The 24990-nt window shown below is 40.6% G+C and overlaps 1 protein-coding gene across 2 annotated transcripts in view; it reads right to left on the bottom strand.

Annotated features, from left to right (window-relative positions):
* Positions 1 to 18256: 18256 nt before the first annotated feature.
* The window catches only part of TBX15 (T-box transcription factor 15), a 119046-nt gene continuing 112312 nt past the window's right edge, over positions 18257 to 24990 (bottom strand). Inside the window, exon 8 of one of the 2 annotated variants that reach the window (XM_032151954.2) lies at positions 18257 to 20724. In XM_032151954.2, the coding sequence (XP_032007845.1) occupies positions 19940 to 20724 (785 nt within the window). In that variant the 3' untranslated portion in view covers positions 18257 to 19939. The remainder of the gene's footprint in view (positions 20725 to 24990) is intronic. The other variant, XM_058439818.1, reaches the window with a different exon arrangement.

Here is a 24990-nt window from a genome sequence, read left to right as displayed (position 1 = left end):
AGGCTTTCTTTTCTACATTACCTCTAGGAACTATCAAGTTTTAGAATTTATTCTTCTAGAAAATGTCCCACAAGCTCAATTTGATTGCCTCATATTGACGATTCTGTTACCAGGGCTAGATTCATGAGTTTCACACTCAGGAAGTCCCATCGTTTAATGCTCTGCCATTGCCATCTTGAAATGCTCAATAAATTTGAACAAGGAGACCCACATTTTCACTTTGCACTATTCTGCATAAGATGTAGTGATCCTGACTGCAACCAATAAAAATATACCTCTGGCTTTGGAGTAACACTTTTTTTTATGTTTTCAAAGGGCATTCACACTTGTTATCTCATTTGATCCTCACAATAAAGCATCCAGAAAAGGAGAGAAAGTGGAAGAAAAGACAAAATCATGAAGTTAGAAGAAAACTGGGTTCCAATCCAGGCTCTGCGATGATTAGTCATGTGAACGTGAGCTAGTTATTTAATTTCTCTGAACACGGGCTTCCTCTTCTGTAAGACAGCACAACTACCTAGAACGTTTAAATTGGTGAGATAATTATGTGAAATCGTGTATGTCTCCTTCTGTCACGAGACGTAACTGAATAAACCTCGGTTCCCCTTTGCTCTTCTAGCTTCTCTTTCTGTCCCCCATTTCTCCCAATTTGCAAGATATAAAAGGTAAAGCTGAGCGATTTAGACGATCTGCCAATTGTGTTATTCTGGATCCTATAAAAAGCAGAAGTCAATTTGGGATCAAATGTGCAAAGGATTTTATTAGAGGAAACGGCTCTGTGAGAGAAAAGGGAGAAAGATGGGAGACTCACACCAGGAAGCAAGTCTGACCCGGAGTGAAGAAGAGAATGAGACGGTTGGGTGGAAGAGCCCTAGACTGCTGTGCCATCTAAGAAAAAGATTCGAGGAGGCTGTTGGGGCTTCTTTGAGCCAGCCAGAGTCAGCTCCCAGCCCCTACACCTCCCAGGAATAGTCTTGCCTCAGAATCCCAGCCGTGCTCACCCTTGGTTGCAGCACATATGGGAGGCGTGGCCTTGGCGTGAAGGAGATTTCAGGAGCAGTATCTAGGCCCTTGGTCATTTTCCCTGTATTCGCAAGTCCTTAGGGTGCATTTTCATGACCACCACATCGAACTTCACATGGAGTTAATGACAAAACCAGATCCACCCTTGACTCTTACCCGCAAGGAATTCAATTATCCCAGCCTCTTCCTGTGTGAAGTTGTTCTTCAGCCATTGCTTCCCCCAAAAGCAGAACAATATTGTCTGCTGAAGATGCCTCTGTCCTGTCTCTTTGAGGAAGTGAAGCTTTTCCCCCAGAATGCTTCTTTCGCGGCACACATCAGCTCTACTGGGTTTTTGGAGCCCCAGAGAGGAGACTCATTCAATCAGCCCCTTCCACAACCCCCATCCTGTAAAACGTTAAGGGTGATTCTGAGAAAATTGCCCAAAAATTAGGTATCTTTTGGCTGTTGTGGTCTATGAAGTAATTTTTAAATAAATAAAAAAAAAGAAAGAAAAAGAAAAAGAGAGGTGGAGGTGAGGGAAAAAGAAAGCACTTTCACATCCATTGCAATATTGACACATTACTCTGAAAAGTGGATGAAGATAGGGCAGGTCGTCTTATTATTCTCATGTTTTAAATGTGGGAACTGAGTTTTGGAACATTTAAACTACTCGCCTAAGGTTTCGTAGCTCATAGAAGGGAGAGCTGGAACTCCTGCCCACGCCTTCCGCCCTCCTCCGGTAGGACTGAGTCTACACAACACCAGTAAAGTCCTTCATTTGAATCATAGAAAATGTTAGTCAGTTCAGCAAATTGTTATTCTAGCAGCTCCATGCCCCGCCCCTCCTTCCAGCTCCATCCACTTCCTCTCAAGCTCTCTTAGGGCTCTAGAGCCCAGGATACCTAACTACTGCCAACATTTGTGGGTGAGAGCTTTTTTTAAAAAAATCACACAAACTTAATCAAGAATTAAGAAAAAAAACAACAAACTTAATCAAGTACAAAACAAACACAAACTTAAGAGCAAGCAGATGGTGGGCAGAGAAGAAGGGGAAGGAAGAAGGGAATAAGAATTCCAGTCTAATAAAAATTTATCCAAATAAAGGAATGTTTTAAAATTAAATTAAATTTTACTATGTTGTTTTCACGTAAGTGAGGTATTAGTAGAAACTCCTCAAAGATTTGCTTTAAGGAACAAAATGACTTATATGTTTCTCATTCGTTCAAATGTCCCTAATTTAGTTTCTAATCCTTAGAATAGGGTCTGAAATTTAGTTTGCATTTGTAATACAATATTAAGAAAGATGGACTAAACCAATTAGTGGGGGGTAAATAAGAATATGTGGAAATTTGCTTGTAACCTTCTTGAATGAAAAACGACAACCATTTACCCCATTTAAAAGCACTGATTTATTTCCCAGAAAAGCACACACACAACAGCAGGATTAGTCACTAAAAATAGATCCAAAAAGGAGGTGATATTAATCCAGTTCAAAATAATAGAATAAAACTAAATTTATTTTTAATAGTATTTTATTCATTCTTAATACCTAATTCAGACCAGCTTGTTTATATCCTACTTCCTCTTTACCACCACCCCCACAACTTCACACTTACACACCCTGCCCAGTACATCTAAATTAAAGAAATTTTACTGTGTTCATATGGTAAATTTGTAGAAAACTGTTTCCAGCCATAATGCCAAGTAAGAAAGTAGGGCCCCATGGAAAAATTTTAAGTACAGATAGTGTCTTTTTATCCTACAAAATCATAGAAAGGATGCTTCTACCCAATTTGGGAGTTCCTTCAACAATATCCATACGAGGTACTCCTTTTGTCTGCCTAGGAACAATTTTTTTCTTCCAATTTTGATTTAACATTAAGGAGTTTATGTGCAAGTTTGTTACATGGGTAAATTGCGTCTCATGGGGGTTTGATGTACAGATAATTTTGTCACCCAGGTAATCAGCATAATACCCAATAGGTAGTTTTTCAATTCTCTTGCTCCCCTAACCCGACACCCTCAAATGCATCTCAGTGTCCATGTGTACTCAATGTTTAGTCCCCACTAACATTGGGGACATTACCCTAATTCACTTAGGATAATGGCCTCCAGTTTCATGCACATTGCTTCAAAGGACATGATCTCATTTTTAATAGTTGCATAGTATTCCATAGTGTGTATGTGCCTCATTTCTGGGTTTTGTCCAGTTCACTATTGATGGGCATCTAGGTTGATTCAAAGAGTTCTTACCAATGCCAGGAATCATGGCTGTTAATAGAATGCCCCTAGCTTCTAGAAAATAATTTCAAGTCAAGTTGAAATCAACTCATCAACCATTTGAAAGATATTTATCATAGCATCCATGTCATCTTATCCTTTCCAGGTTATATATAAACAGTTCCGTCAAACTTTTACTATGAAGATCCTATTTCATGTATAGAGATCCCATGAAGTACCTATAAAGATCTCATTGCTTTGAAATATGTTACTTGCCATTATTTTTCTTTAAGTATAATACACAGCTCTGGACTGTGCCACCATTGAGTCTGTTTATTTTCTTCTTCAAAATGGGGCTAGTAGTATTTTCTACCTCATAGGTGTATGTTGAACATTAAAAGAAATAGTACCTACAGTTTGTTTTTACCAGCATCTGTGCTCTGCTCATCCTCTAGGGCACACTGGAGTCCATGTTCCAGCCTCCCTTGTAGTTAGAAGAGACCATATGACTGGCTTCCAGGAAGGGAAGGTGGGCCTAAGGATATATACCACTTTCAGACTAAGCCTGACATTGTGTGTGTGCTTTTCTGGCAAATAAATCAGTGCTTTTAAATGGAGTAAATGGTTGTTGTTTTTCATGCAAGAAGGTTAAAAGCAAATTTCCACATATTCTTATTTTTTCCCCACTAATTGGTTTAGTCCATCTTTTTTGTGTGTGATCCTCCCTGTCTTTCTCCATCTGCCTACTGAATGGAAACAGCTCCAAGGACTTACAGGAGGGTGGAGCTACAAAATTAAAAAACCTGAGTCTGCATGACTGCATTTCTTCATCCCCATCTCTCCCTTGACCCATGGTATGCAACAGAGGCAAGAATAAAATTTTACTATATTAAGTCACTGAGATTTTAAAGTTCTTTCAGCCCTTAGTCTAATGCAGCTATGTATATTAAGCTAATACTTCCATGGAAAAACCGTGTCAGGTAGAGAAATGCTCAATAAATATTAGCTACCATTACCACTAACAGCACCTCTATCACCACTGCTACTATTGCCACTACTATACACATAGTCTGATGGGAGTCTAATGTATTCTCTTACTTAATCTAGTCACTTCAGCCTGGAATTGAACCTGCTATTTTAAGAATCACAACATACTTTGACTTGTATTGAAATTCCAGTCAACAACTCCACAAAGAAAGAGAAAAACAGATTTATTTTCACATGTGCTTTTTCAACATAGTTCTCCCCTTTTTCTGTACATTCTAAACATTTTGGAATTCAAAAGTAAGAATAAATACATACCTCTGTTAAGTTCGCTAATTTTAATTACTGACGCATTTTGAAGACTGTTAACATATTTTTTAATCTTGATCCCCTCGTTCAGTGTCTTATTTTCTTCTCTCAGTGATAATATGTCACAAATTTTTCTGATACGCAATCTATTTTCTTCTAAATTGCTAACAAAGATTTTGGTGAAGATAAGGCTAAGTACAAAACCCACTGTAGTGTAGCTCTGGGGGCTCCCTCAAGAATTTAGAGTGGTCAACTCATTAACATTATTTCAGTTCTACAAGCTTGGACCGTATTGTCATTCAATCCATGACTCACTATTTTGTCCCCAAAATATCTTAAAATCTTTGTCAAATGTCCCATTCATAATGTGATTTGCTATGTGATAGCATTCTCCTTACCAATTAGCTCAGTAATTCTGACATAAAGATACAATGGTATTTGCTTGAAATAATTGTTTCTTAATGATCCTGGGCTGACTCCTTGACATCACTGCTGTCTTTTCCAAGTACTCTCAAGTCATCTGCTTACTAATACATTTCAGAATATTTCCTGGGTTTCACGTCAAGTCTATAGCATTTAAAATTTCTTCCTCCCAACTTCTCTTTCAAAATAATGATGTTTGCCCTTCTCCAAATTTTCCAGGACTTCTCTCAATATCCATGTTCTTAACAATTACCAACCATTTCCTCATCTCATCTATACATTTCTCTAGTGCCCACATATTTAGATTCATCTGGGCTGAAGAATTGAGCTTAATGAAATCTGGAGCCCCACTCTGAGGCACAGAAAGCACTTGCAGCTACAAAATACTGTAACCATGACTGCAAATCATCCCAGCAACAGGTCAGGAAACTTTATCTCCTTTATGGAGCATCTCCAATCTGGAAAGCCTGCATGTGCGCCCAGCTTTGTGCTGAGGGTCTGCTATGTACCAGGCATTTAATACACGTAGCACATTTAATCCTAACCACAATGTTGGGAAAACTGAGGTTCACAGAAAAAAAATTGACCAAGGTTATACAGCTAGAGTCAGGCTGAGTCTGGAATCAACCAGGTCTTTCTAAATCCCAAATGCAGAATCTCTCCACTGAGTCACACCTCTCTTTTTTCTACGGCTCTTATACTCTCTTCTTGCCTATTGGGGTTTTCAATTCCTATTCATTTATGCCTGTTCTACACTTTCCAGTATTGAGACACTTCTTGGTGAAGGAAATGGGGATTTGTCAGAAACTGAGGCCACTTTTCTTCTCCCCTCTCCTGTCTGTCATACATTATAGGCACTTCCCCAAGTGACTGAGCATATTCCAGCAAAAGAAGCTTTCTTATTTTTTTCATAAGCTTCAACTTATTCTACATTTTTGTTTTGACTCCAACCTCACCCTCCACATGTAGCCTAAAATCCTCTTGATCTTGTTGGTGAGCCTTGATTTCCCTGAGTCCTCAGGATGCGCATTTTGCTCTTTATCCTAAGGTTATCTTTTTTCTATCAGGACTGTTCTTTGAATTCCATTCTCCTGAACATCAGGGCCCTTCCCATGCCCTCTGTGCGGTCATGATCTTTAACTAGAAGATTCTTCTCAGTGCCCTGCCCACTCTCCGTTGGGGCATTCCATGCCCTAGGATACCCATAAGCTGAAGACATAGCTGTCAACTAACTATCCTTTGGTCTCAGCTGACGAACACTCCAAGTTTCCCTCTACCTGGAGGCATTTTTCATCTTTGGAAGGGACTGAAAAAATGAGATCCATTGATTCCAAGTACAATTTCTGGAGAGATGCTGTCTGGTACTGACTTACCACTTACACCTCGGTGAACTTGGGCAATGTACTTGACCTCTCTGGGCCTTAGTTTATTTATCTGTAGCATGCGGATTACAATTCCGCTAGGACAGATGTCAGCTATTACTTATCATCAAATCGATTTTAATGTTGGCATTTTTGTCTTCTGGTAAATAAAAGAAGAAATAATTGAGGATTGAGAACTCTGAAGTTTGCCACTAAATTTACATCATGTGAGTGCTTACCTCTTCCACTTAGCAATAAGCAGCAACATAATTTTTGAGTTGTAAATATCATTACATCCAAGCCAAAAGTTGCAAACTCAAATGCCAGTGGAGCAGGTTACATGAGGACTGTCGAATTGGATAATTGACGACACTTTCAACAGGGCAGGCCTACTTGGCACCCACATAAAACTGTGACCTCAAAATTACCAAATCTTCTTTTGCATTTGTCCCAAGAGATACCGGAAATCCAGACTTTTATGTAAAATTTCTCAATTTTCAAATGTCAGGAAGTTATTTTTTCAATATCTAGCACTTACATGCTTATTAACAACATACCACCTGTTGGCAACCTCTGGCTCACAGCCTGAGTCTGAAGCCCCACTCTCCTAGCCACAGAACAGACTTGTAGCTACCACATGCTGTTACCATGACTACAAATAATCCCAGAGATAGGTCAGGAAACCTTATCTTATTTATGGATCACCTCCAGGCTGGGAAACCTGCGTGTCCACTCAGCTATGTGCTAGAGTCACCCTTTTTTTTTTGCCACAGATATTAGTTTACCACAAGACTACTCTTGTCAGATCCCCCAGAACCTCCAGGTCAAATTCTCAGCCCATCCCAAGATTCCAGCCACTCACCGGTGATATTATTTATGGTATCAGTTACTAATGCTCCTGAGATTAAGAACCCGGTAAAACAGATGCCAGAGAAGCTGTTGCTAAAATTGTCTATGTATGGTTAGAGGCAAGGAGAACCTCACCCCTGCCCTGGACATTTGTTGAAAAGAGGGGGAGGTTATTGGGGCCAGCAACCAACGTGTTTGCACTCAAGCCTGCTGAAGCTCACAAGATGATCCATTTGGGGAAACCAGGGCTGGTAGCAGCTGTTGAGTAAGCCTTGCTCATTTTAGGATTATGAGAGAGCTGAGGAAGCCTTGATAAGCCGCTAAGAGCAAAGTCTGTCTTTGGAATCCTGCATAATTTTCCTGCAGACTTGATCCACAGGGAGCTACAGCTAGGGTTAGTTAAAATTTAATGCCTATAGGTAGTCAAAATATATTTTAAAATATTATTTCATCATTTTTTGGCTTTTTTTTCTTTTTGTGGAGAAGAAGCCCTCACTATGTTGCCCAAGCAGGTCTCAAACTCCTGGGCTCAAGCTTTCCTCTCCCCTCTGCCTCCCTAAGTGCTGGGATTACAGGCATGAGCCACCACCCAGGCCTATTTCATCATTATTTATACTGGAAATAAATAAGTAAATAAATAGATAAATAAATAAATAAATAAGAGCAACCTAAATGATTATCTGCAGTGAACTGCATAAAAATTATGGCACATAAGCCAAGTGCAGTGGTTCACGCATGTAATCCCAACACTTTGGGAGGCTGAGGCAGGCAAATCACAAGGTCAGGAGATCGAGACCATCCTGGCTAACACAGTGAAACCCCGTCTCTACTAAAAATATAAAAAATTAACCAGGTGTGGTGGCGGGCACCTGTAGTTCCAGCTACTTGGAAGGCTGAGGCAGGAGAATGGTGTGAACCCAGGAGGTGGAGCTTGCAGTGAACTGAGATCGTACCACTCCACTCCAGCCTTGGCAGCAGAGCGAGACTCTGTCTCCAAAAAAAAAAAAAAAATTATGGCACATCAATAATATGGAATCATAGGCAGCCAGCTATGGGACAAATGAATTTTCCAAAGGCTATGTATAGAATAATATGTATGGTATTATTCCTTTTTGGTTAAAGCAAATAAAGAAAAAAAGGAAGGAAATAAAAATATATGTGAATATATGTGTCAGAGTAAACATATATGTGAGTATGTAGGTTGAATAGGTTTAGAGAAAAAAATCTGGAAAGCTACATACCAAACCATTAACAATAGTACATGTGGGGACAGTTTTCATTTTTGTTGAATATACTTCGGTATTTCGTTTTGTTACAACAAGCAGGAAGTCATTTTGTAAATTTTGAAAGTGAATATATAAAGAAAATATTTAGTCCTTATCAGATCAACTCATTAATTCATTAACTCATTAACTTAGCACCTACTGTGACTCCACAACTGTACTATATGCCATCAAAAGTATAAAAGAAAAAACTTCTGTCTTTAAGCATCATAATCCAGTAGAGGAGCCTATATGTATGGATAGTTTACAAATATTTTTCAAACTCTAGTAGTCCTTTCTTTTCCATAAGTAAAAAACAACTGTCATTATTTTATAGATGAAGGAAGGTGACCTGCAGAGAAACTGATGCCAGCAAATGAGAAAACTGTATTGTGATTCCAAATCCAGGAGTTTCTCTACCGAATGTTGATGGGTAAGTGTCTTCTTTCAGGTTTTCTGTTTCTCAGAGTGCCATGGCTATGAAGAGAAAATATATTTCAATAAAAACTAAGTATTAAGAAGCACTTACAAGTGCCTGGGCAGAGATGATGTACCCAAGTTTTCTAGTTTAATTTTCTATTCAAATGAGATTTGTCAGCTTATTATTAATCATCTTTCTTATTTATTTCTTTAAACAGAATCTACTCCAAAGATTGGCCAAAAATCATGGACAAGACCCGGCTATATTTCATGGAGCATGAGAGATGGCAAAGAACTTAGAAATCTTCTCTTTTGACACCTCTATTTTAAAGACAGGAAACTGAAGCCCAGAAAGTCCGGAAGGCTGTCATAACTGGTGATTAGTGGCAGAGCTGGGACTTGAATCTACTACTCTTTCAGCCCATCCATGCCATGCTTATCGTTATGAATGACCCAGTGAAACATCCAACTAGCATTCCTCGGTGCCCCACTTTACCAGGAAGGTGCTCTCATCAATTGCAATCTGACCTAAGCAAAATTCTCACTGGTTCAATGGTTCTGCAGATTGGCATTAATGGAATAGGCAGTCATCATCTAACCATGTCTTTCTTTAAATAGCTTGGGCTGACATGTTGTTTTCTGTCCAGAAGATGGATAGGCAAACACCATCACAACTAGCATTTATCAAGTATCTATTATAGGGCCCTCAATGAGATTAGGGTTTTTGGTTGCATTATTTTAACATTATCTTTAATAGTCTATGGGGTATTGAAGTCTATCTTATAGCTAATAAATAATGGGACCAAAGGCTGAAATCCAGGGCTTTTTTTAAAAAAGCTAGGTCTAGGGCTCTTTCTCTGTGTTTTGCCTTCCAGGGTATAGCAGAAAAACCACTGAATTTATCCCAAAGATTGTAGCTTCTTTAGAAGCAAAATATGCCAATAAAATCTCGGTTTCCAGCGGGGAGTCAATGGAAATCAAATAAGAATGTATTTCATTCTGTCATCTCCTGACCTATAAAACAGAGTTAGAAGACCAAAATCCTGGTGAGTTGCTGCCATTAGGCCTTACAGGAGTCTCTGCTCATTTCTCATTGTTCCAGATTTTTTAATCTTGTCTTCAGGCCAGTTTCTCGATCTCCTCTCATCACAGCAGCACTCCATCCTGTCCAAGCATAAGAAATCTCTGCTGTCTTGGACAGATGACAGAACTCAGACTTTAAACCACTGATTTTTTTGTGGTGGGCATTTAGGAGTGCTAAAGCCAAAAATAGATACTCATTTAAATCTAAGGGTTACTCTCCCATCCTCCCACCTCCATCTTAATGTCACCTAGTGCTAATCAGGGTCTACTGTTTAATGCAGTAGGAGAAAAATGATGTTTTGTTTACAGTAGCAGGTCCCATTGTGACTGTGTTCTTGTACTGCAACTCTTTTCAAAGCAACGTTTTCCCTGAGATAATGAGCTGAAATAAATATATATTCCCTACTGCTGGTTCTTCTTTAATTTTTTCTCTAAACAGAAAGGACTGTGTCATTGGAAGCATAAAATGCACCTAAAAAAATATTCTTCAGTAAAGCCCAATAGAATCAAGGTGTGACATCCCCAAGAACAGCCAAGTCACAAAAGAGCTAGTCATGCTGAAGGCCAAGTTAAATAACTCATAATTTTGGATCTCTGGGTCCCGCTAGCACCCTTGAGTGTGGGCTTATAAAATTCCTGAGCAGGCAAGACGGCCCCTGTCGAATCTTGCTTGACTTGGCCCCTTCATGGGTAACTCTTCTGTGATTTGGCTTTCCCCACACATCTCACACCTTCCCACAAATGACCTTTTCACTCTGTGCTTGGCTTTTCTGTGGTGGGTTAAGTGTCTGCACACATTCACGTCATCATGTTCCCGATGTGAAGATGGCATGGTCATACGTGCTATTGATCTCCAAATATGCAAAGGACATTGAAGCTCTGCTCAGGCTCCTGCAATCTTTTCTGGGATAAGTATGGATATGAGGATATGGCAAGATGATGACTGCCCTGCGTATATCTATTGTTTTGATTTGTGTAGCCCCTTGGGCTGCACAGCACTTTTTATGAAAGTGAGCTTCCACATATCTAATGGTGCTTAGTCCCTTAGACTCTAAATCTTAGACCATGCGTTGTTATTTCATACCACCCCAGAGCCATTTCCTCTTATATAAAATTTCCAGAAATCCATAGGCATACTGCATCATGTGGCACTGGGCTTCTGCATTTCCTTGGAGCATTATGACAGGCCACCCTAATTATAATCACTGGTTGTCAGCTTATCCTCTGTCTGTGTTAAGCAGTCTCACTTTCAGCTACTCATCATCGTCTCCAGAAAGCCTCCCCTGAACTTTAGGCTGACACAACTGCTCCCATAGCATCCATGTTTACCTCTATCATGGCATTTCCTCACTACAGTAATTGTTTCTATTTTTGGTCTGTCACCACACTAGACACATTAGAGCTCCTAAGTTGGATGGACTAGCTCTCACTTATCTGCATATTACCAACACTTAGCACTATGTCCTAGAGAAAATATACATTCGCTACATATTGGTGAGCCATTGTTGAAGGTTTAGTTGAATGGGTTAAGGTAAAAATTATTTCCAGGCCTGTGAATTAATTCTATTCCAGAACTCTTTCTGTTGCCAATATTACTGTCATGAAATATTAAGTATGACTTGTGTTAACACTCAGACAGAAGGACATACAGCCCACTAGAGTTGTCACTGCAAAAAGGCTAATTAGTTTAACTCTCAAAGGGTAACTTTATTTATCATGCCTTTGTTGGAGGGGAGGTGTTGAAAGGCTGACTGACTTCCCCATGCTTTCACCTTGTAGGAGACAAGGAATTTAGCAGCCACCTAGATTGGCCTTTAGTTTTGTCTATACCTCAGTATCCTTCAGTGTTATCTTCCTTAAATCTTCCCAAAAGTCTGTATAAGGTTTCATGGACATTACCAAACTAAACTGCCTGATAAGACATATGTACCCCTCAACCTCTGTTTCAACTTTTTATCTATGGTCTTCCCACCCTCCACTGAAACACAAGCATGCCTTTGTCTCAGATATAGACCGGGAGCCCAAGAGATAATCTTTACCAATCTCAACATCTCCAGTTTTCTCTGTTTACCTACATGGTAAAGATATCCCTGAGAGACTAAGTCTGGGGAATTTTGTATGCCAGAGGTTTGACCAGAAAACTGAGATTTTTCAACTCCGGATCCTTTGGCTTTTGCCCTGATTATTTTACTAGGGTCTTACTCTTCTCTAATTCTTAACAGTTAAAAAAAAGTCTTTCCATTTCCATGGTTGAGGCATTGTCTCTTTAATGTAAGCCCATGTTGCAAAGAGACAAAACAAGAATACAGAAAAAAGGCTCTGTTGATTAAGCAAAATCCCTCCTGAGACCAGCACACTCTGGAAATGGAAAATGGAAACAGTGGCATTTTGCCTATTTGTTCTGGGCACCATTCTGGATGAAGGGATAGCTAATTTTTCTCTGTAAAGATTAATCAGTGATGGGACCTAAGATAGTTGTTGTTGTAGAGGGTGCCTCACCCTGTGAGCTTCCTTTCTGAGGAGCACCACCAGCAACATCCTTAGGTCAAAGGCCTGAGCATTGTCACAGGGTTAGACAAAGCCTAATTCCAGAAGCTTAGTCCAGAAGCCATGTATGAATACAGTTTCCAAACAGACTGAATCTTTGGGGACTGCAAATAACATTACATGATCAGGCCTTCCACACTCCTGCTTTGAGGTAGGAAGTATTACACAAAGACCTGCAAAAACTACAGGCTGAGCAGAGTGTGATCCTGACACTCTGGAGATGACTTCCATATACAAGTCATTCTTGAGCTCTTCCTGAATGAAACCAAACAAGAGGTGATTCCTGTTATACTATAAGCTTATTTAAACCAGGGAACATGGCTTGTGTAGCATTCTCAGAATTTTGCCCAAGAAAAGAAATATTTTCTAAAAGTCTGCCTTATCAAATATTAATGGCTCTAACGTCAGATTGCCTGAGTGTGACCTTTGGTAAGATTCTTAGTCTTTCTGCATTTTTCTCTCACCTATAATGTCGGTATAGTAATAATACTGTCAGCTTCATAAAGTCGTTGGGAATTAAATAAGACACTGTACTAGCTAAAGCACTTAAGCTGGCATGAATAAGCACTTGATAAATGTTTCTTGTTTATACTTATCACTTGAGAAAAGCTCACTGAGCATTTTATAAATCCTCAAGATGTTTTAGGAGAACGGGAAGGAATCCTACTAAAAGATGTATCTCACAGATGAACTGAACCCCAGTGGGGCAAAGTTAACTGTTCCAGATTGCTTTGCAAAGCATCTGAGAAGCTGGGACTAGAAATTAGCCTGCTGGGTTTATAGGAAAAGCAGATTGAGATTGGCTCAGGCTAGGTTGGCTCAGGGACTCGCAGAAACTCCCTAATGCCTAACAAATCTGTTTCCTCTTTTTCCTATGCACTCAGCTAGACTATATTGCCCAGTTTCCTTTTCAGTTAGGTGTGGTCATTGGAGTTCTAACCATTAGAATAGAGAGGAAGTCATGCACCAGTACAAGACTGGGCTTATGACTATCTCCCATGTACAAGTTTTTATTCTTTCTCCTCATCTTTTAGCTGAATGGAGAGGTACTGAGCTAAGTGCTGAAGATATTGGAGCCATTAAATGGAAGAAGATTGTTTTCCTAAATCATTGCTTGGAGAAGAGCCACTCAATGAGAAACTCCATGTTGAGTTGTGAGATGAGTGAGAAATGAACATTATTATGTTAAGATTTGGAGATTTATCTGTTACCTCACCTAGAGACAGCCTAAGAGAGGCTCTACCTGCCCATGTGTAGAGGAAGGATGCATGGTGTGGGCAAGATGAGGAGAGCTCCAAGAATCTTCTTCATGGATTTCAAAAGCTTCCCTGAGAATAAGAGCTGCTAGAAGTTGACTTGGCAATCCTTTGATAGCCCCCTTTGTCCACTCTGGCTTCACTAGGTGAAAATACTAAAAATGACTCAAAACCCCTTTGGTTTTCTGTGCCTCTGCAGAGCCTGCAGTAAAGTGTAATAAAAGCAGAAACTGTGAGTAGGAAGCATCTGAAGTGGGAAATGCCGTTAGGCTGGCCCATAAAAGATGAGTGCTGTGAGCAGTAAAATGAGCTAAGAAGGAAAACATGATGAATGTTTTCTCGGCCTTAAGCAGCAAGATCCCATTTCACCATCCCACGTGGCACTGTGTGCCTGGCTGGAAAAAGCAAGGGCCTCTATGCAAAGCCTGACTCAGGGAGTGTGGCAGTTGAGCCTATTCCTGGGGCCCCGACTGGGGGAGTAGAGTGGGGTGGAGGTGTTGGGGGGGTGGAGGGATGCAACTTGATTTCTTCATCACCTCCCAGGCCTTACTGATGCTTTCCAGGTTGAAGGTTCCCACTGAGACACTGGAGGAAATCCTGAATTGCCCAAGTTACAGAGCAAGGACACCTCACATAGGGAAAGGGAACCCAGAGGTCATGGTGCCAGGAACAGCAGGGAGAACTTTATGAGATTTGACTCAAGAAAATGAATATCCTCTGCTTCAATCCCACTACCATAGCTCATTATACCACACAGAGAACATGCGTCTTTACTGTGCTGGCCCCACCCTAGCACCAGGACACCTTCCTCCTCCTCAGTTTAGGCAGTTTCCATGAATTCTTCGAAGTACGATTCAAGTTCAACTTTCTCCATGAGCCCACCACTTTTTATTATAGTCCCTATAAATCTCATTTTTGGAAAAATATAGTAGTGGAAAGGCCTGGGTTGGAGCCCTGCCTTTGTTACTTGCAAGTTCTGTGATTTTGTGCACATTACTAACCTCTGTAAGTTTCGGTTTCCCTATCTATAAAATAGGGATTGAAATATAAATCCTATAGGGTGGCTGCAAGGATTACAGGATATTACCTTGCATAATGTGTAAGATGTAATAAACACTCAATAAAAATTAGTTTCCTTCTGAAATTTTGCAGCATATATGGTCTTTACCACCAATTTAATACTTTTATTGTTTCATATGCATGTAGCTTGACTCTTCAACCAGAGTAAAATCCCCTTCTGGAACAGAATGTCTCAGATCATTATAGACTACCAAGCCATATTTAATATATTTACTTATTAATTACTGTTCATCATTAATCTGATTGATATCAATTGGTTGGTTGATCATTAGTTTTAACCTTTTACAAAGTTAGATAGAAAGGTGCCTCTCATCCTCTAAGAATGTCATGAAAATATGGTTTTACTCGGGCTGTGTAGAAGATAGATTCATATTTTGAAGAGTCTCTAAATTACTCCAGTCCCAAGAAGACTTCAAAAAATTAGTATCAATGCTATACAAAGCTATTGTAAAGACAAAAATGCCTGGCCTACGCTGATACAATAACAGCTGAGCACATCTTTCAGTGACACATGGCTGCTCTCAGCACGAGTTAGAGTAAGCCAATTCTAAGAAAATGGCTATATTTGTACTAGTTCAAACACCACCCTCTGAGAGCAGCCCTCTTAGAAAATCACATCTAAATAAGCCTTCATTCTCATTGCCCAGTCATTCTCTATCATTCTATTATTTTTAATTTCCTCAAAGTCATCATTGCAATCTGAAATTATTCATTTACTTGCTAGTGTATTCATTGTCAGTCTCCCACTAGACCATGAGCTCCTTAAAGGCAAGAACATGTCTGGTTGTTCATTGCTACGTTCTCAGTGCCTACAGCAGTGCTCAACAAAGAGCATTATATAATATGTATCGAATTGAACTTGATGAACCTTGACATAAGTGTGGGGAACAAATCTCCAGTTGATGATCATAGGCAAAAAAGCTTTTGTGAAATGCATCTTTGTGGCTGGGTTTCCTTGGGAAAACAACTCTCCTTTAGCTTACTGAATGCAAACTGGTGCAACAGAGCTTCTCTGAAATCCTCAAAGTACTAAGCAGTGAATCGCGTCAACCAAACAACTCTGCTCTTGGATCTCAGCTCTCAAAACTCCCACTAATGAAAAAATATTCCATAGAAAAAGATATTAATCTATAAGCTGTAAGAAAGTTATGAATATCTCTATCTTTATTAAGTTGCTCCCTGAATTGAAACGCTATCATTTTTCCTCCAATGTTTATTCATTGTAGTGTCTTTTAAAATCTTATTTTGTTCTTAACCCACCATTTCTTATTTCTATAAAAATTCTGAGCAGCCTTCAAATCTCAGTAGAAGTTCTTCCTCACCAATGAAAACAATTAACCTCTCCTTACCCTAAACATCTTCTTTGAGTTTCCAGAGCCTTTTATATCATGCACCTCATTGTGAATGGCTGCCTAAAAAGCGAGCCCTTTCAAGAAAGAAACCATGGTGTGATTTTTACTGTTCATTATGTATAACGGATGCTTGCTAGCTACTATTTAAATTTACACTAATCTATTACAGAATACTATATGAAGAACAATAAACCTTCGTTAACTTAGGTAGCTTTAACTTGGAGTAAATAATATTATTTAGCCATGCAACCATTTCTTATCATCCTTAAAAAAAGGCTTTGGTCAACAAATTAAACAATAAGTATGTACGGAGATTCTATAATAGATCAGGAACTGTCCTAGCTATTGAGGATGCAAAGATGAATAAGATAGCCTTTCCCCCAGAAAAATGAGCAATTGTGGAGCACCTTAGACTATAGAAGAATAATCCTTCTAGTAAACACCCCTTTGTGTAATCATTATGCCAATTACAATAAATGCTCACTATTTCATGAAAGAGAATTGCGTAGAGCATATTCTTCACAAATCTTTATCCAGTTTGTCTTTTAAAAAACATTTTTATTACTTCTTCAGGTACACATGGAAACATATGCCATAATTCAGATGTAACTAACTTGGATTGTTCTAATTAACCCAAATTACAAAAATGTTCTGTACTTAATATTCTAAATGATTATTGAAATTATTATTCTTACTATTGGGTGAAAATATGGAGATTTCTATGTCCAGTTTTCTGATTGGCATACTATGATTATCTATTACCCCAAACCTCAAAGGGTGTTAGATCAGTGAACAATGTTTGGTATGCTGCTAAATTAAAAAATAATAATAATAACCGTAAGCTTCACATGTAGTTGTTTCTGTTATACCATTATGAAACCAAGGGGTGATGTAAGGTTTCCAAATAGGAGTGGTTTTCTAAGTTTTGAGGCATGTCAATCCCAGACAGCCTGCAATCCGTGGAGGTAGTCAGTCATTGTCCAGTTATTTTGGCAATGATCTGATGGCTAATGGAATTAACTAGCATGCCACCCTCTGCAGTTATTTATAAAACCAGAGCAATGAATAAGGTTTTTGCTCTCCCAAACCAACCTCCATTTCCAGTGAATGGCTGTGGTGGTTGGCAACCTGAGCCCACCAAATCAAACCCTGATGAAATGGGTCAGTGAGCAACCAATGTAACTGTCCACCAGGAAACAGTCTGGAGTAGCGGCAAGAGCAAGAGGTTTCAAGTCCTGGCTCTGCTGCTTCCCAGCCACTTAAGAATGGGCAGGTCACAAAGTTTATCTTTTACTTCTCCATTTGCAAAACAATACTTCCTGGCCTGTCCACCTTTCATGGTTATTGTGAGGCTCCAGTGAGATAATATATGAAAGTTCTTGTAAATGGCATAGTCCTAGCCTCTTTATTAGTCTAAGTTGTCAGTTGGTGCATGACAACTCAAAACCACTCTCCCCATGCTGCAGTGATGCATTCAAGGAGGATAGTGTATACTTATTGTTCAATATACCAAGCAAAATCCAGCCTCAGAAGCACTCTCACCTCTATCCCTTAAGATACATCTTCTTTCCTGATTGTCCAAGCGCCTCGTGGTACTGCTGAATGACAGTGCTGATTGCACAGACCCTAAGGTCAGATTGCCAGCTCCACCACTTGGTCAAATATTTAACATTTTATAAGCTCGTTACTGGATCTATAAAATGATGATTCAAATATTACCTATCTCATAGAATTGTGGGAGGATAAGATAATCATGTAAAACACATGGTATAGTATCAGGTGGCACACAGTAACAATGACAATTACTATTAGCCTCACACAGGTTTCTGCAGCTAATATGAAGGCAAAAATCCCATTAGAGTCAGAAGATCTGGTTTCAAGTCCTCAGTCCCTCTGTGACAGGCTGGATAATGCTACAAATTTCATTCAATCTCTCTGGAATGCAGTCACTACTTATAAAAGGATGCTAATATTCACTTCATGGGGTCTATATAAAAATCACATACAGTAATATATATATATATAACTTTTATACTCACTGTAATGCACGATGAAAATGCACAAGGCTGTTATTTGATTTTTCTGTATGAACAAACATGCAGAAAACAATTGCAAAGATTTTATTTAGCGGCTTTCTGTGCTTGGCACTTAGAAACAGAGTTCCGTGCATAAGGGCAAATTTTTGTACACCTTTTCTTCATACATATTTTACATACCCTTTTATTGCCCCCTTTTTCATATTCATAATATTGGATTCCCCACTAGGCACATAAATACGTTTATCTACAACACCTCAAAACCAGAAATCTTAATAATATCTGTATTATTTTACTTGGTATTATTTGCATTTCCACACCATTTAAAAATTTTAGCTTGCACCAAGCTTCACTTGCTTTCTTACCATTAAAAGACTCGAAGGGAAAGGGAAAGATGAAGGAAAAAACCCAAAACTTCAAAATGCAATGTACTGTTTGATAAAAATGGAGATCTAAGGGCAGGTAGAAAGGTATAGAAGACCCATCTGCAATTCCCTGGGACATGAGGGGATATTTCCTGCCACAAGGGTAGCGGGCAGGCATTCTAGGTCAGGTGTCTGGATCCGGCACCTGGAGGCCAGGCCTCTATTTGTTGCCTCTGCTCTTGGTATCATCTTCAGAGATTATAAAACTATTCCTTCTTCACACCCTTTTATTTTCCTTCCCCTACCAGGCTGCATGCTGTGGAATCAGCACTTCCCACACAGTGCACCTCTCTTCTGGATCGCAGTGGTCAAAGCTGTGGGCTCAGGATGCATTCCTTGCTCTGTCCCTCTGACCAATACCCTGACCATGCTCAGTGTGCCAGAGAGGTTTACTCCTCAGTAATGCCATGATTCTTTCTATAGCCTACAGTGGGGTGGGCGGGGTTTGGGGGGACAAACCAAAAACCTATCTCCTTGGTGAATTAAAACTCTCATCATTGCTCACACTTTCTCTGTCAGTCTTGCTCTCCACCTCACTCCTCTTCTCTATTCTTTCTGTTTGTCTTTCTCCTGTTCAGCTGCTCATTTCTCCCTCTTTCCATGGGCACCACTGGGAATATCAATGATAGCATACAAGTGAAGAGAGCCAAAGTTCAAAAGCAATCTTTTTCCAGAAGCCAAGTCCAGTTGTACTGATGTATTTCCACTCTTATCCATGGGGAGGGTCTCCAGGATACATGGTTCATTCCAGAAGCAGAGGAAGCTGCAGGGGAGAAAGACTGGCAGCTATTGCTGGCCCACTCCATCTAGAGTTGTACATAGACAAATTCTTGGTGAAAGCACCCATTCTGGGCCTCCCTCCACAGAGTTCACCCAGTTCAGAGTCAGTGTGCATGTATGATTGCATATGTATGAATTGTGTATGAATATATATGTGTGTGTGCATGTATGTATAGGTAGGTCTGTCTGTATGTGGGTGTGTATGTGTAACTTTTCACGGCTGCCACACACTAGCATCTCCCTTAACATTATGACGAAGTGATTATTCAGTCTCTTCAAAGGCCACTCTGGAACAGACAATGCTTTATAAAACTAAGGTCTGGGAAGGCAGAAGAACGGCCACTGAGTTGTGGATGATTCTAGCGCAAGTATCCTTCACTGGCTTAAAGGTGTCTCTTGTTCTTGGGTATATGTTTTCCTCCAGAAAAAAAAAAAAAAATACACAGTTCCTGTTTTCCAAAGGCACTGGACTCCCGAAGAGGAGGATCTGACCACGGAGACTCTGGGGCCTTGATTGCCAAAAGCTCCGTGGTGTTTGGACTGGCCTTTAAACCATGTGCACGGACATCTGGGAGGAGGAGCCTGGAACTGCCCCATACTGCCGGCCATCACAAGTGTTGGTTGCCTGTTGGTTATTGGGTGAAGGGCTAATCATGTGCATGCTGTGCTCCATCCCTGACGGCAGGTACTGCCTCTCTCCAAAGGCCCCATTGGAAGGAGAAGAACAGAGTAAAGTGCTTTGAGAGGTGCTCAGTTTTTCTGGGCTTGCAGCTAGCCTAGGGGAAGTGGGGAAATTGTATCCATACAGGTTGTAAGGGTTGTGAAGGGAGAAGGCATTGTAGGAGCTCTGCTGCATGTGGCTGCCCCCGAACATGTGTGGTGATGAGGAGCTGGAGGCAGCATTGCCTGCCTGCATGACATACTGAAACTGGGAAGTGGGAAAGGACCCCAACTGGCCACCGTAGGCTTCCATCTTGCTGTTGCCAGGCAACGAGGGAGGAGTTGGTATTCCTGAGATCAGGGATGGAGTCCTCTGAGGCATGAAGGTTTCAGAGGGCTGAGTGGCTGAAGTGGTGCCACTCTGAAGCCTGTTGTAGCCACTGTCACTCAGCCCTGGGTAGCTCTGCAAGGCAGCCATGTTGCTTCGGGCACATGGTGGATAATCAGAAAGGTTTAGATTACACAGCTGGCTTTCTCGGCAGCCCACATTGAAAGTGTTGGGGGCCAGATGAAAAGTTGGAGGAGAACAGGATGGAGATAAAAGATGAGAAGAAGCCGAAGGGGATGGCGTCCCAGTGCTGGAGGTGGTTGGGGATGTGCCTGTGCTGCCTCCTGAAAAATAAAAGGTGAATACTATTGAGACAGAGTCTTTTAAGATGAGTCTGCCTAAGTCACATGCAAGCCATACAAGAGGTGCCTTCAAATGTCCAAGATAGGGCTGATTTTTACAAAATCATTTTTCCTCTTAACTCAGCAGACCTATGCTAAGTGATTCCACCTGTGGACACATACAGTCATACAGTCACACACACACACACACACACACACACACACACACTCCAGAAGAATCAAAAACAACACCAAATTATTTTGTTTGTTTTCTCTGTAAGAGCCTTAGTAAGTCCTTTGTATAAAAATAACAATAAACCTTCCAAGATTCACGTTGCCATTTCTCACCATCAAATTCACTTTCTAATAAGAACTCTGATGTCAGCATTAAAATCCACTAGCTCAGTTTTTCCCATTCTTAATGAAAATGCTTTAAATATGTATTTTATTCAAGGGCTGTTGCCTACTTTGCCATTTTTAGTCTTCCAGCCAAACATGCAGGACACCAAAGCAGGACCCTAATCTCGGAGGAGATGGGGTAATGGAAGAGAATGCCAAGTCAAAATTGAGGCCTAGGGGTGCAGAGCAGTGGAGCCTGGGGTATGAGATTGAAGTTGCATCACATGGAAGACATTGGGAACACAATTGTAAGAGCTAGATTAGAATAAAGCAAGGCTAACCCAAAACAAAATCATTATGAACCAGAGGCTCTGCTGATCTCCTTTTATAGGATTGTGCCCATTCTCAGAGACTGGAATAAAGACTGTAAATGGAGTCTTCAGAGTTTTAATATTTATCAGAACAAGAAGCCAAAAAGGCCTTAAACTGACCTGAGAGTCAGGAGATCTGGGTCTGCTCAGAACTCTGCCACACTAACTGCCCAGGTAACCCTAGGCACATCACTTAGCCTCTGCAGGTTACAGTTTCTTCATCTAGAGATGAGGAATCAACTTAGATCAGCAGTTCTCAGGCATAGAGGACCTGGCAGCTTTTAAAACTGCTGATGTTCCAGGATCCTACCTTGGATGAACTAAAGGAGAGTTTCTGGGCATGGAACCTCCACATCAGTATTGTTTTAAAAGCTCCCCTAGATGTGCAGTGTGGCTTAAGAACCAACCACACAACCCAAATTCCTCATTTCTAAGTACTCAGAATAGTCCTTCCTAAACTTGAGTGTGTATGAGAATCAGCTAGATGGCTTGTTAAAGCGTAGATTGCTGACTCCATCCCTAGAGTCTCTGATTCTGTAGGTCTGGGGTGGGGCCTAAGAATTTGCATTTCCAACAAGTTCTCAGGTGATGGTCCAGAGACCACGCTTTGGGTTAGAGGAACTCCAGATTCCTTTCATTTCCAAAAGTCCCTAAATCTGTATTTGAGCAAGTTGATCTTATGATGTGCGAATGTTAGTGCTAGACAGGTAGATGATGCACCAACAGACAGGACCAGTTCAATCCAACCTACTTCAGTGTGTTCTCAGATAGTTTAAGAAGGCCAAAAATGACCTTTACGAGCCTCCTCTTTCCCAAAGTCAGGAAGCAGCAGTGCAGCATCTGCCTCCTGTCTCATCCAATGGAAGTTAAAGACATGGGTGTGTGCTAGGGCTATGGGGCCCTTTATTTGAATTCTGGAAAGAGCAGCTGCTTTGTCTTCCATAGGGAATCTTCCATGATGTAACTTCCTCCTTCACAACAAGGTTAGGAATTTCCCAGCATTGTCAAGAGCTGTGATTCCCCCAAGGAATGTAATATCCTTTAGATCACCTACCCACTCATGTTGGGACTCTTAGAAGCTGAGCATTATAAAAGGGTAAAGGGCATTTTAGGTATAAAAGAGCAGGAATAAGGTTTTTCTTAGTGAAGAAAATGTTATAAAAACTAGCAGGGGTTGGGCACGCTGGCTCATGCCTGTAATCCTAGCAATTTGGGAGGCCAAGGCAGGTGGATCACTTGAGGTCAGGAGTTCAAAACCAGCCTGGTCTACATGGTGAAACCCTGTCTCTACTAAAAATACAAAAATTAGCCGGGTGTGGTGGCGGGCGCCTGTAATACCAGCTACTTGGGAGGCTGAGGCAGGAGAATCTCTTGAGCCCAGGAGGCGGAGGTTGTAGTGAGCCAAGATAGCGCCATTGCACTCTGGCTTGGGCAACAAGAGCGAAACTCTCTCTCAAAAAAAAAAAAAAAAAGCAGGATTCCAGAGACACTGGAATACAAAGAAACCACCCACAGTGTGCTAAGGACACAGGGGTCCCAGATGTGTCAATTAAGAGACAGATGCCCTCAAAGAGGAACCCAAAGTTAATTTTTAACAGGAAAAAAAAAGCGTTCAGCTTACATCCATGGACATAGGTAGTAGTGCTGGCTATAGAAGTACAAATTTGGCCCTTGTTATTATAATAATTTCTTCAGAGGTAAATTTTGACAAAGCCTAACTAATAACAAAAGAATTTCAAAAGAATTCTCCCCAGTGAACTTTCAAGGAAGAATTGCATTTAGATATAAATAGCTGCTGATTTTAGAGACATTTCAGAAACTTCTCCTTCCTCCTTTCTAATACTCAACTTAAAATCCTTTAAGAAAAGTAAAATGATTTTTATTCCACAATTTGAGAGAAGGCCAACATTGTAAATACTGCTGGGAGAAGGAAGACAGCAGCTGGCCATGTTGGAAAGAGCCCTGAGCCTGATTCTAGGCCTATTAACCTCTGTCCAGCTCATGACCACTAGCAATGCAGGCCACCTCTTCATTCTCATTAGCTGTGAAATCAGGGGCTTGAACCAGTGGGCCTCAGTTTCTCTCCTTCTCAGTTTATCTGTAACTGAAGTTTCAAGTAATATAAAGTGTGAATTGCCAACAACAAGTACTTTCCATGGAATTATTTTAATATAATAAAGGATCTCTGGCAGGAGAAGACTCCAGAAGGAGGAGGAAGAACATCTCATCTGTCTTGTTTCTATATAGCTGAATGGCCAGGCCTTCTGTGCCTTGCAGAAATCTCAAGGATTCATTTCAAGTGTGTGGCTCCTCTTTGAGGCATCCTACACATTTTCCTTATTTTCCACTCTAAATGCCATGAGCTTCTCTGAAATAAATGCTATGGCACAAATGGAGAAACCTGACTCCAGCTGTAAAGAGATTTGTGTTTTATGGGATAGGTATCTGGTCACTTCTCTTTGAAAGTTCATCCTTGCTCTCCCTGATCTTGTGTTTATGTGGTCCCTGAGGAGACCACCTGTTCAGCATGCCATACTGTCCTGTTATAGGTGTTTTCTATCAGGCACTGGTCCTAGCCCTGCAGCAGGAAGTGCAAGATGGAGCAGATGACTTCCTACAACTCTAAATGGTTTTCTCTGATGGCCCAAGATGGAACGAATGGTACTGATTTAAGGCCTCAATTGGTTTCACTACAAAAAGACAAAAAAAAAAAAAAAGGTGGGGGGTGGAACTATTAACAAGTTACAGGGATTTCTGCTGACCAGATGAGAGGCACATGTTAAAAAGTTTGTAGTCAGCTTTCTTGGGCTTTTAAATGAAATTCACTGGAAATGAGACTTGGTGGCCTGCTGAGCTTGAGTGGGCGAAGCCTCCATATGAACTACTGTTTGAAGGAGGCAGGGGCAAGGCTGTCCAAGAGAAGGTCACCTTGCTTCCATGCACTTTGAAGAAATGCTCTTGTGCACATAAAGTACTCAATACAGATAACAGCTATTTTTCAAAGTTCCCATAGAAAGAGAAGACTATGGTATTCATTTTGCAGAGAAGCAAACCGAGATACTGACAAGTCTTTCTCCTCCTATGATCTAACAGCTTGTCAACTGTTAAACAAGATTGGAACTTCCGGCCAAGTGCAAAATGAGCACAAAGAGGGAGCCCATCCTCCTTGTTCATTTTCAACACTTGGCTGACTAGAGATTTTCATCACAGAAAAGCTAGGGCAGGGTGGGAGGCCAGTCCAGGCCAGGCCATACTGATACAGGAGGGTCAGCGCTGCCTCTTAAAGCAAAGCATGCCTCTCTTCCCTGTGCCCTCCTCCCCTCTGTACCTGCCAGGTCCCAAGTGTCTGAGCATCTTAACAGAAATTTTATTTAATGGATGAGTGTGTTGTATAGGGTCAAACAAACCCAGTTCCAATCCCAGCTGTCTTACTGATTAGGGACAGAACCTTAGCAAGTTAGCATCTCCAAGCCTTTTACATTTTAAGGAATTGCCAATATCTATTTTGTAGAGATGTTTTGAGAAATAGATAAGATATAATAGTATATATTACAAAGTG

The sequence above is a fragment of the Hylobates moloch genome, unplaced genomic scaffold (genome assembly GCF_009828535.3).
Source record: "Hylobates moloch isolate HMO894 unplaced genomic scaffold, HMol_V3 SCAFFOLD_5, whole genome shotgun sequence".
Classification (NCBI taxonomy): domain Eukaryota; kingdom Metazoa; phylum Chordata; class Mammalia; order Primates; family Hylobatidae; genus Hylobates; species Hylobates moloch.
Note: the sequence above shows the minus strand (reverse complement) of the source record. Positions and strands in the feature narration are given on the sequence as shown.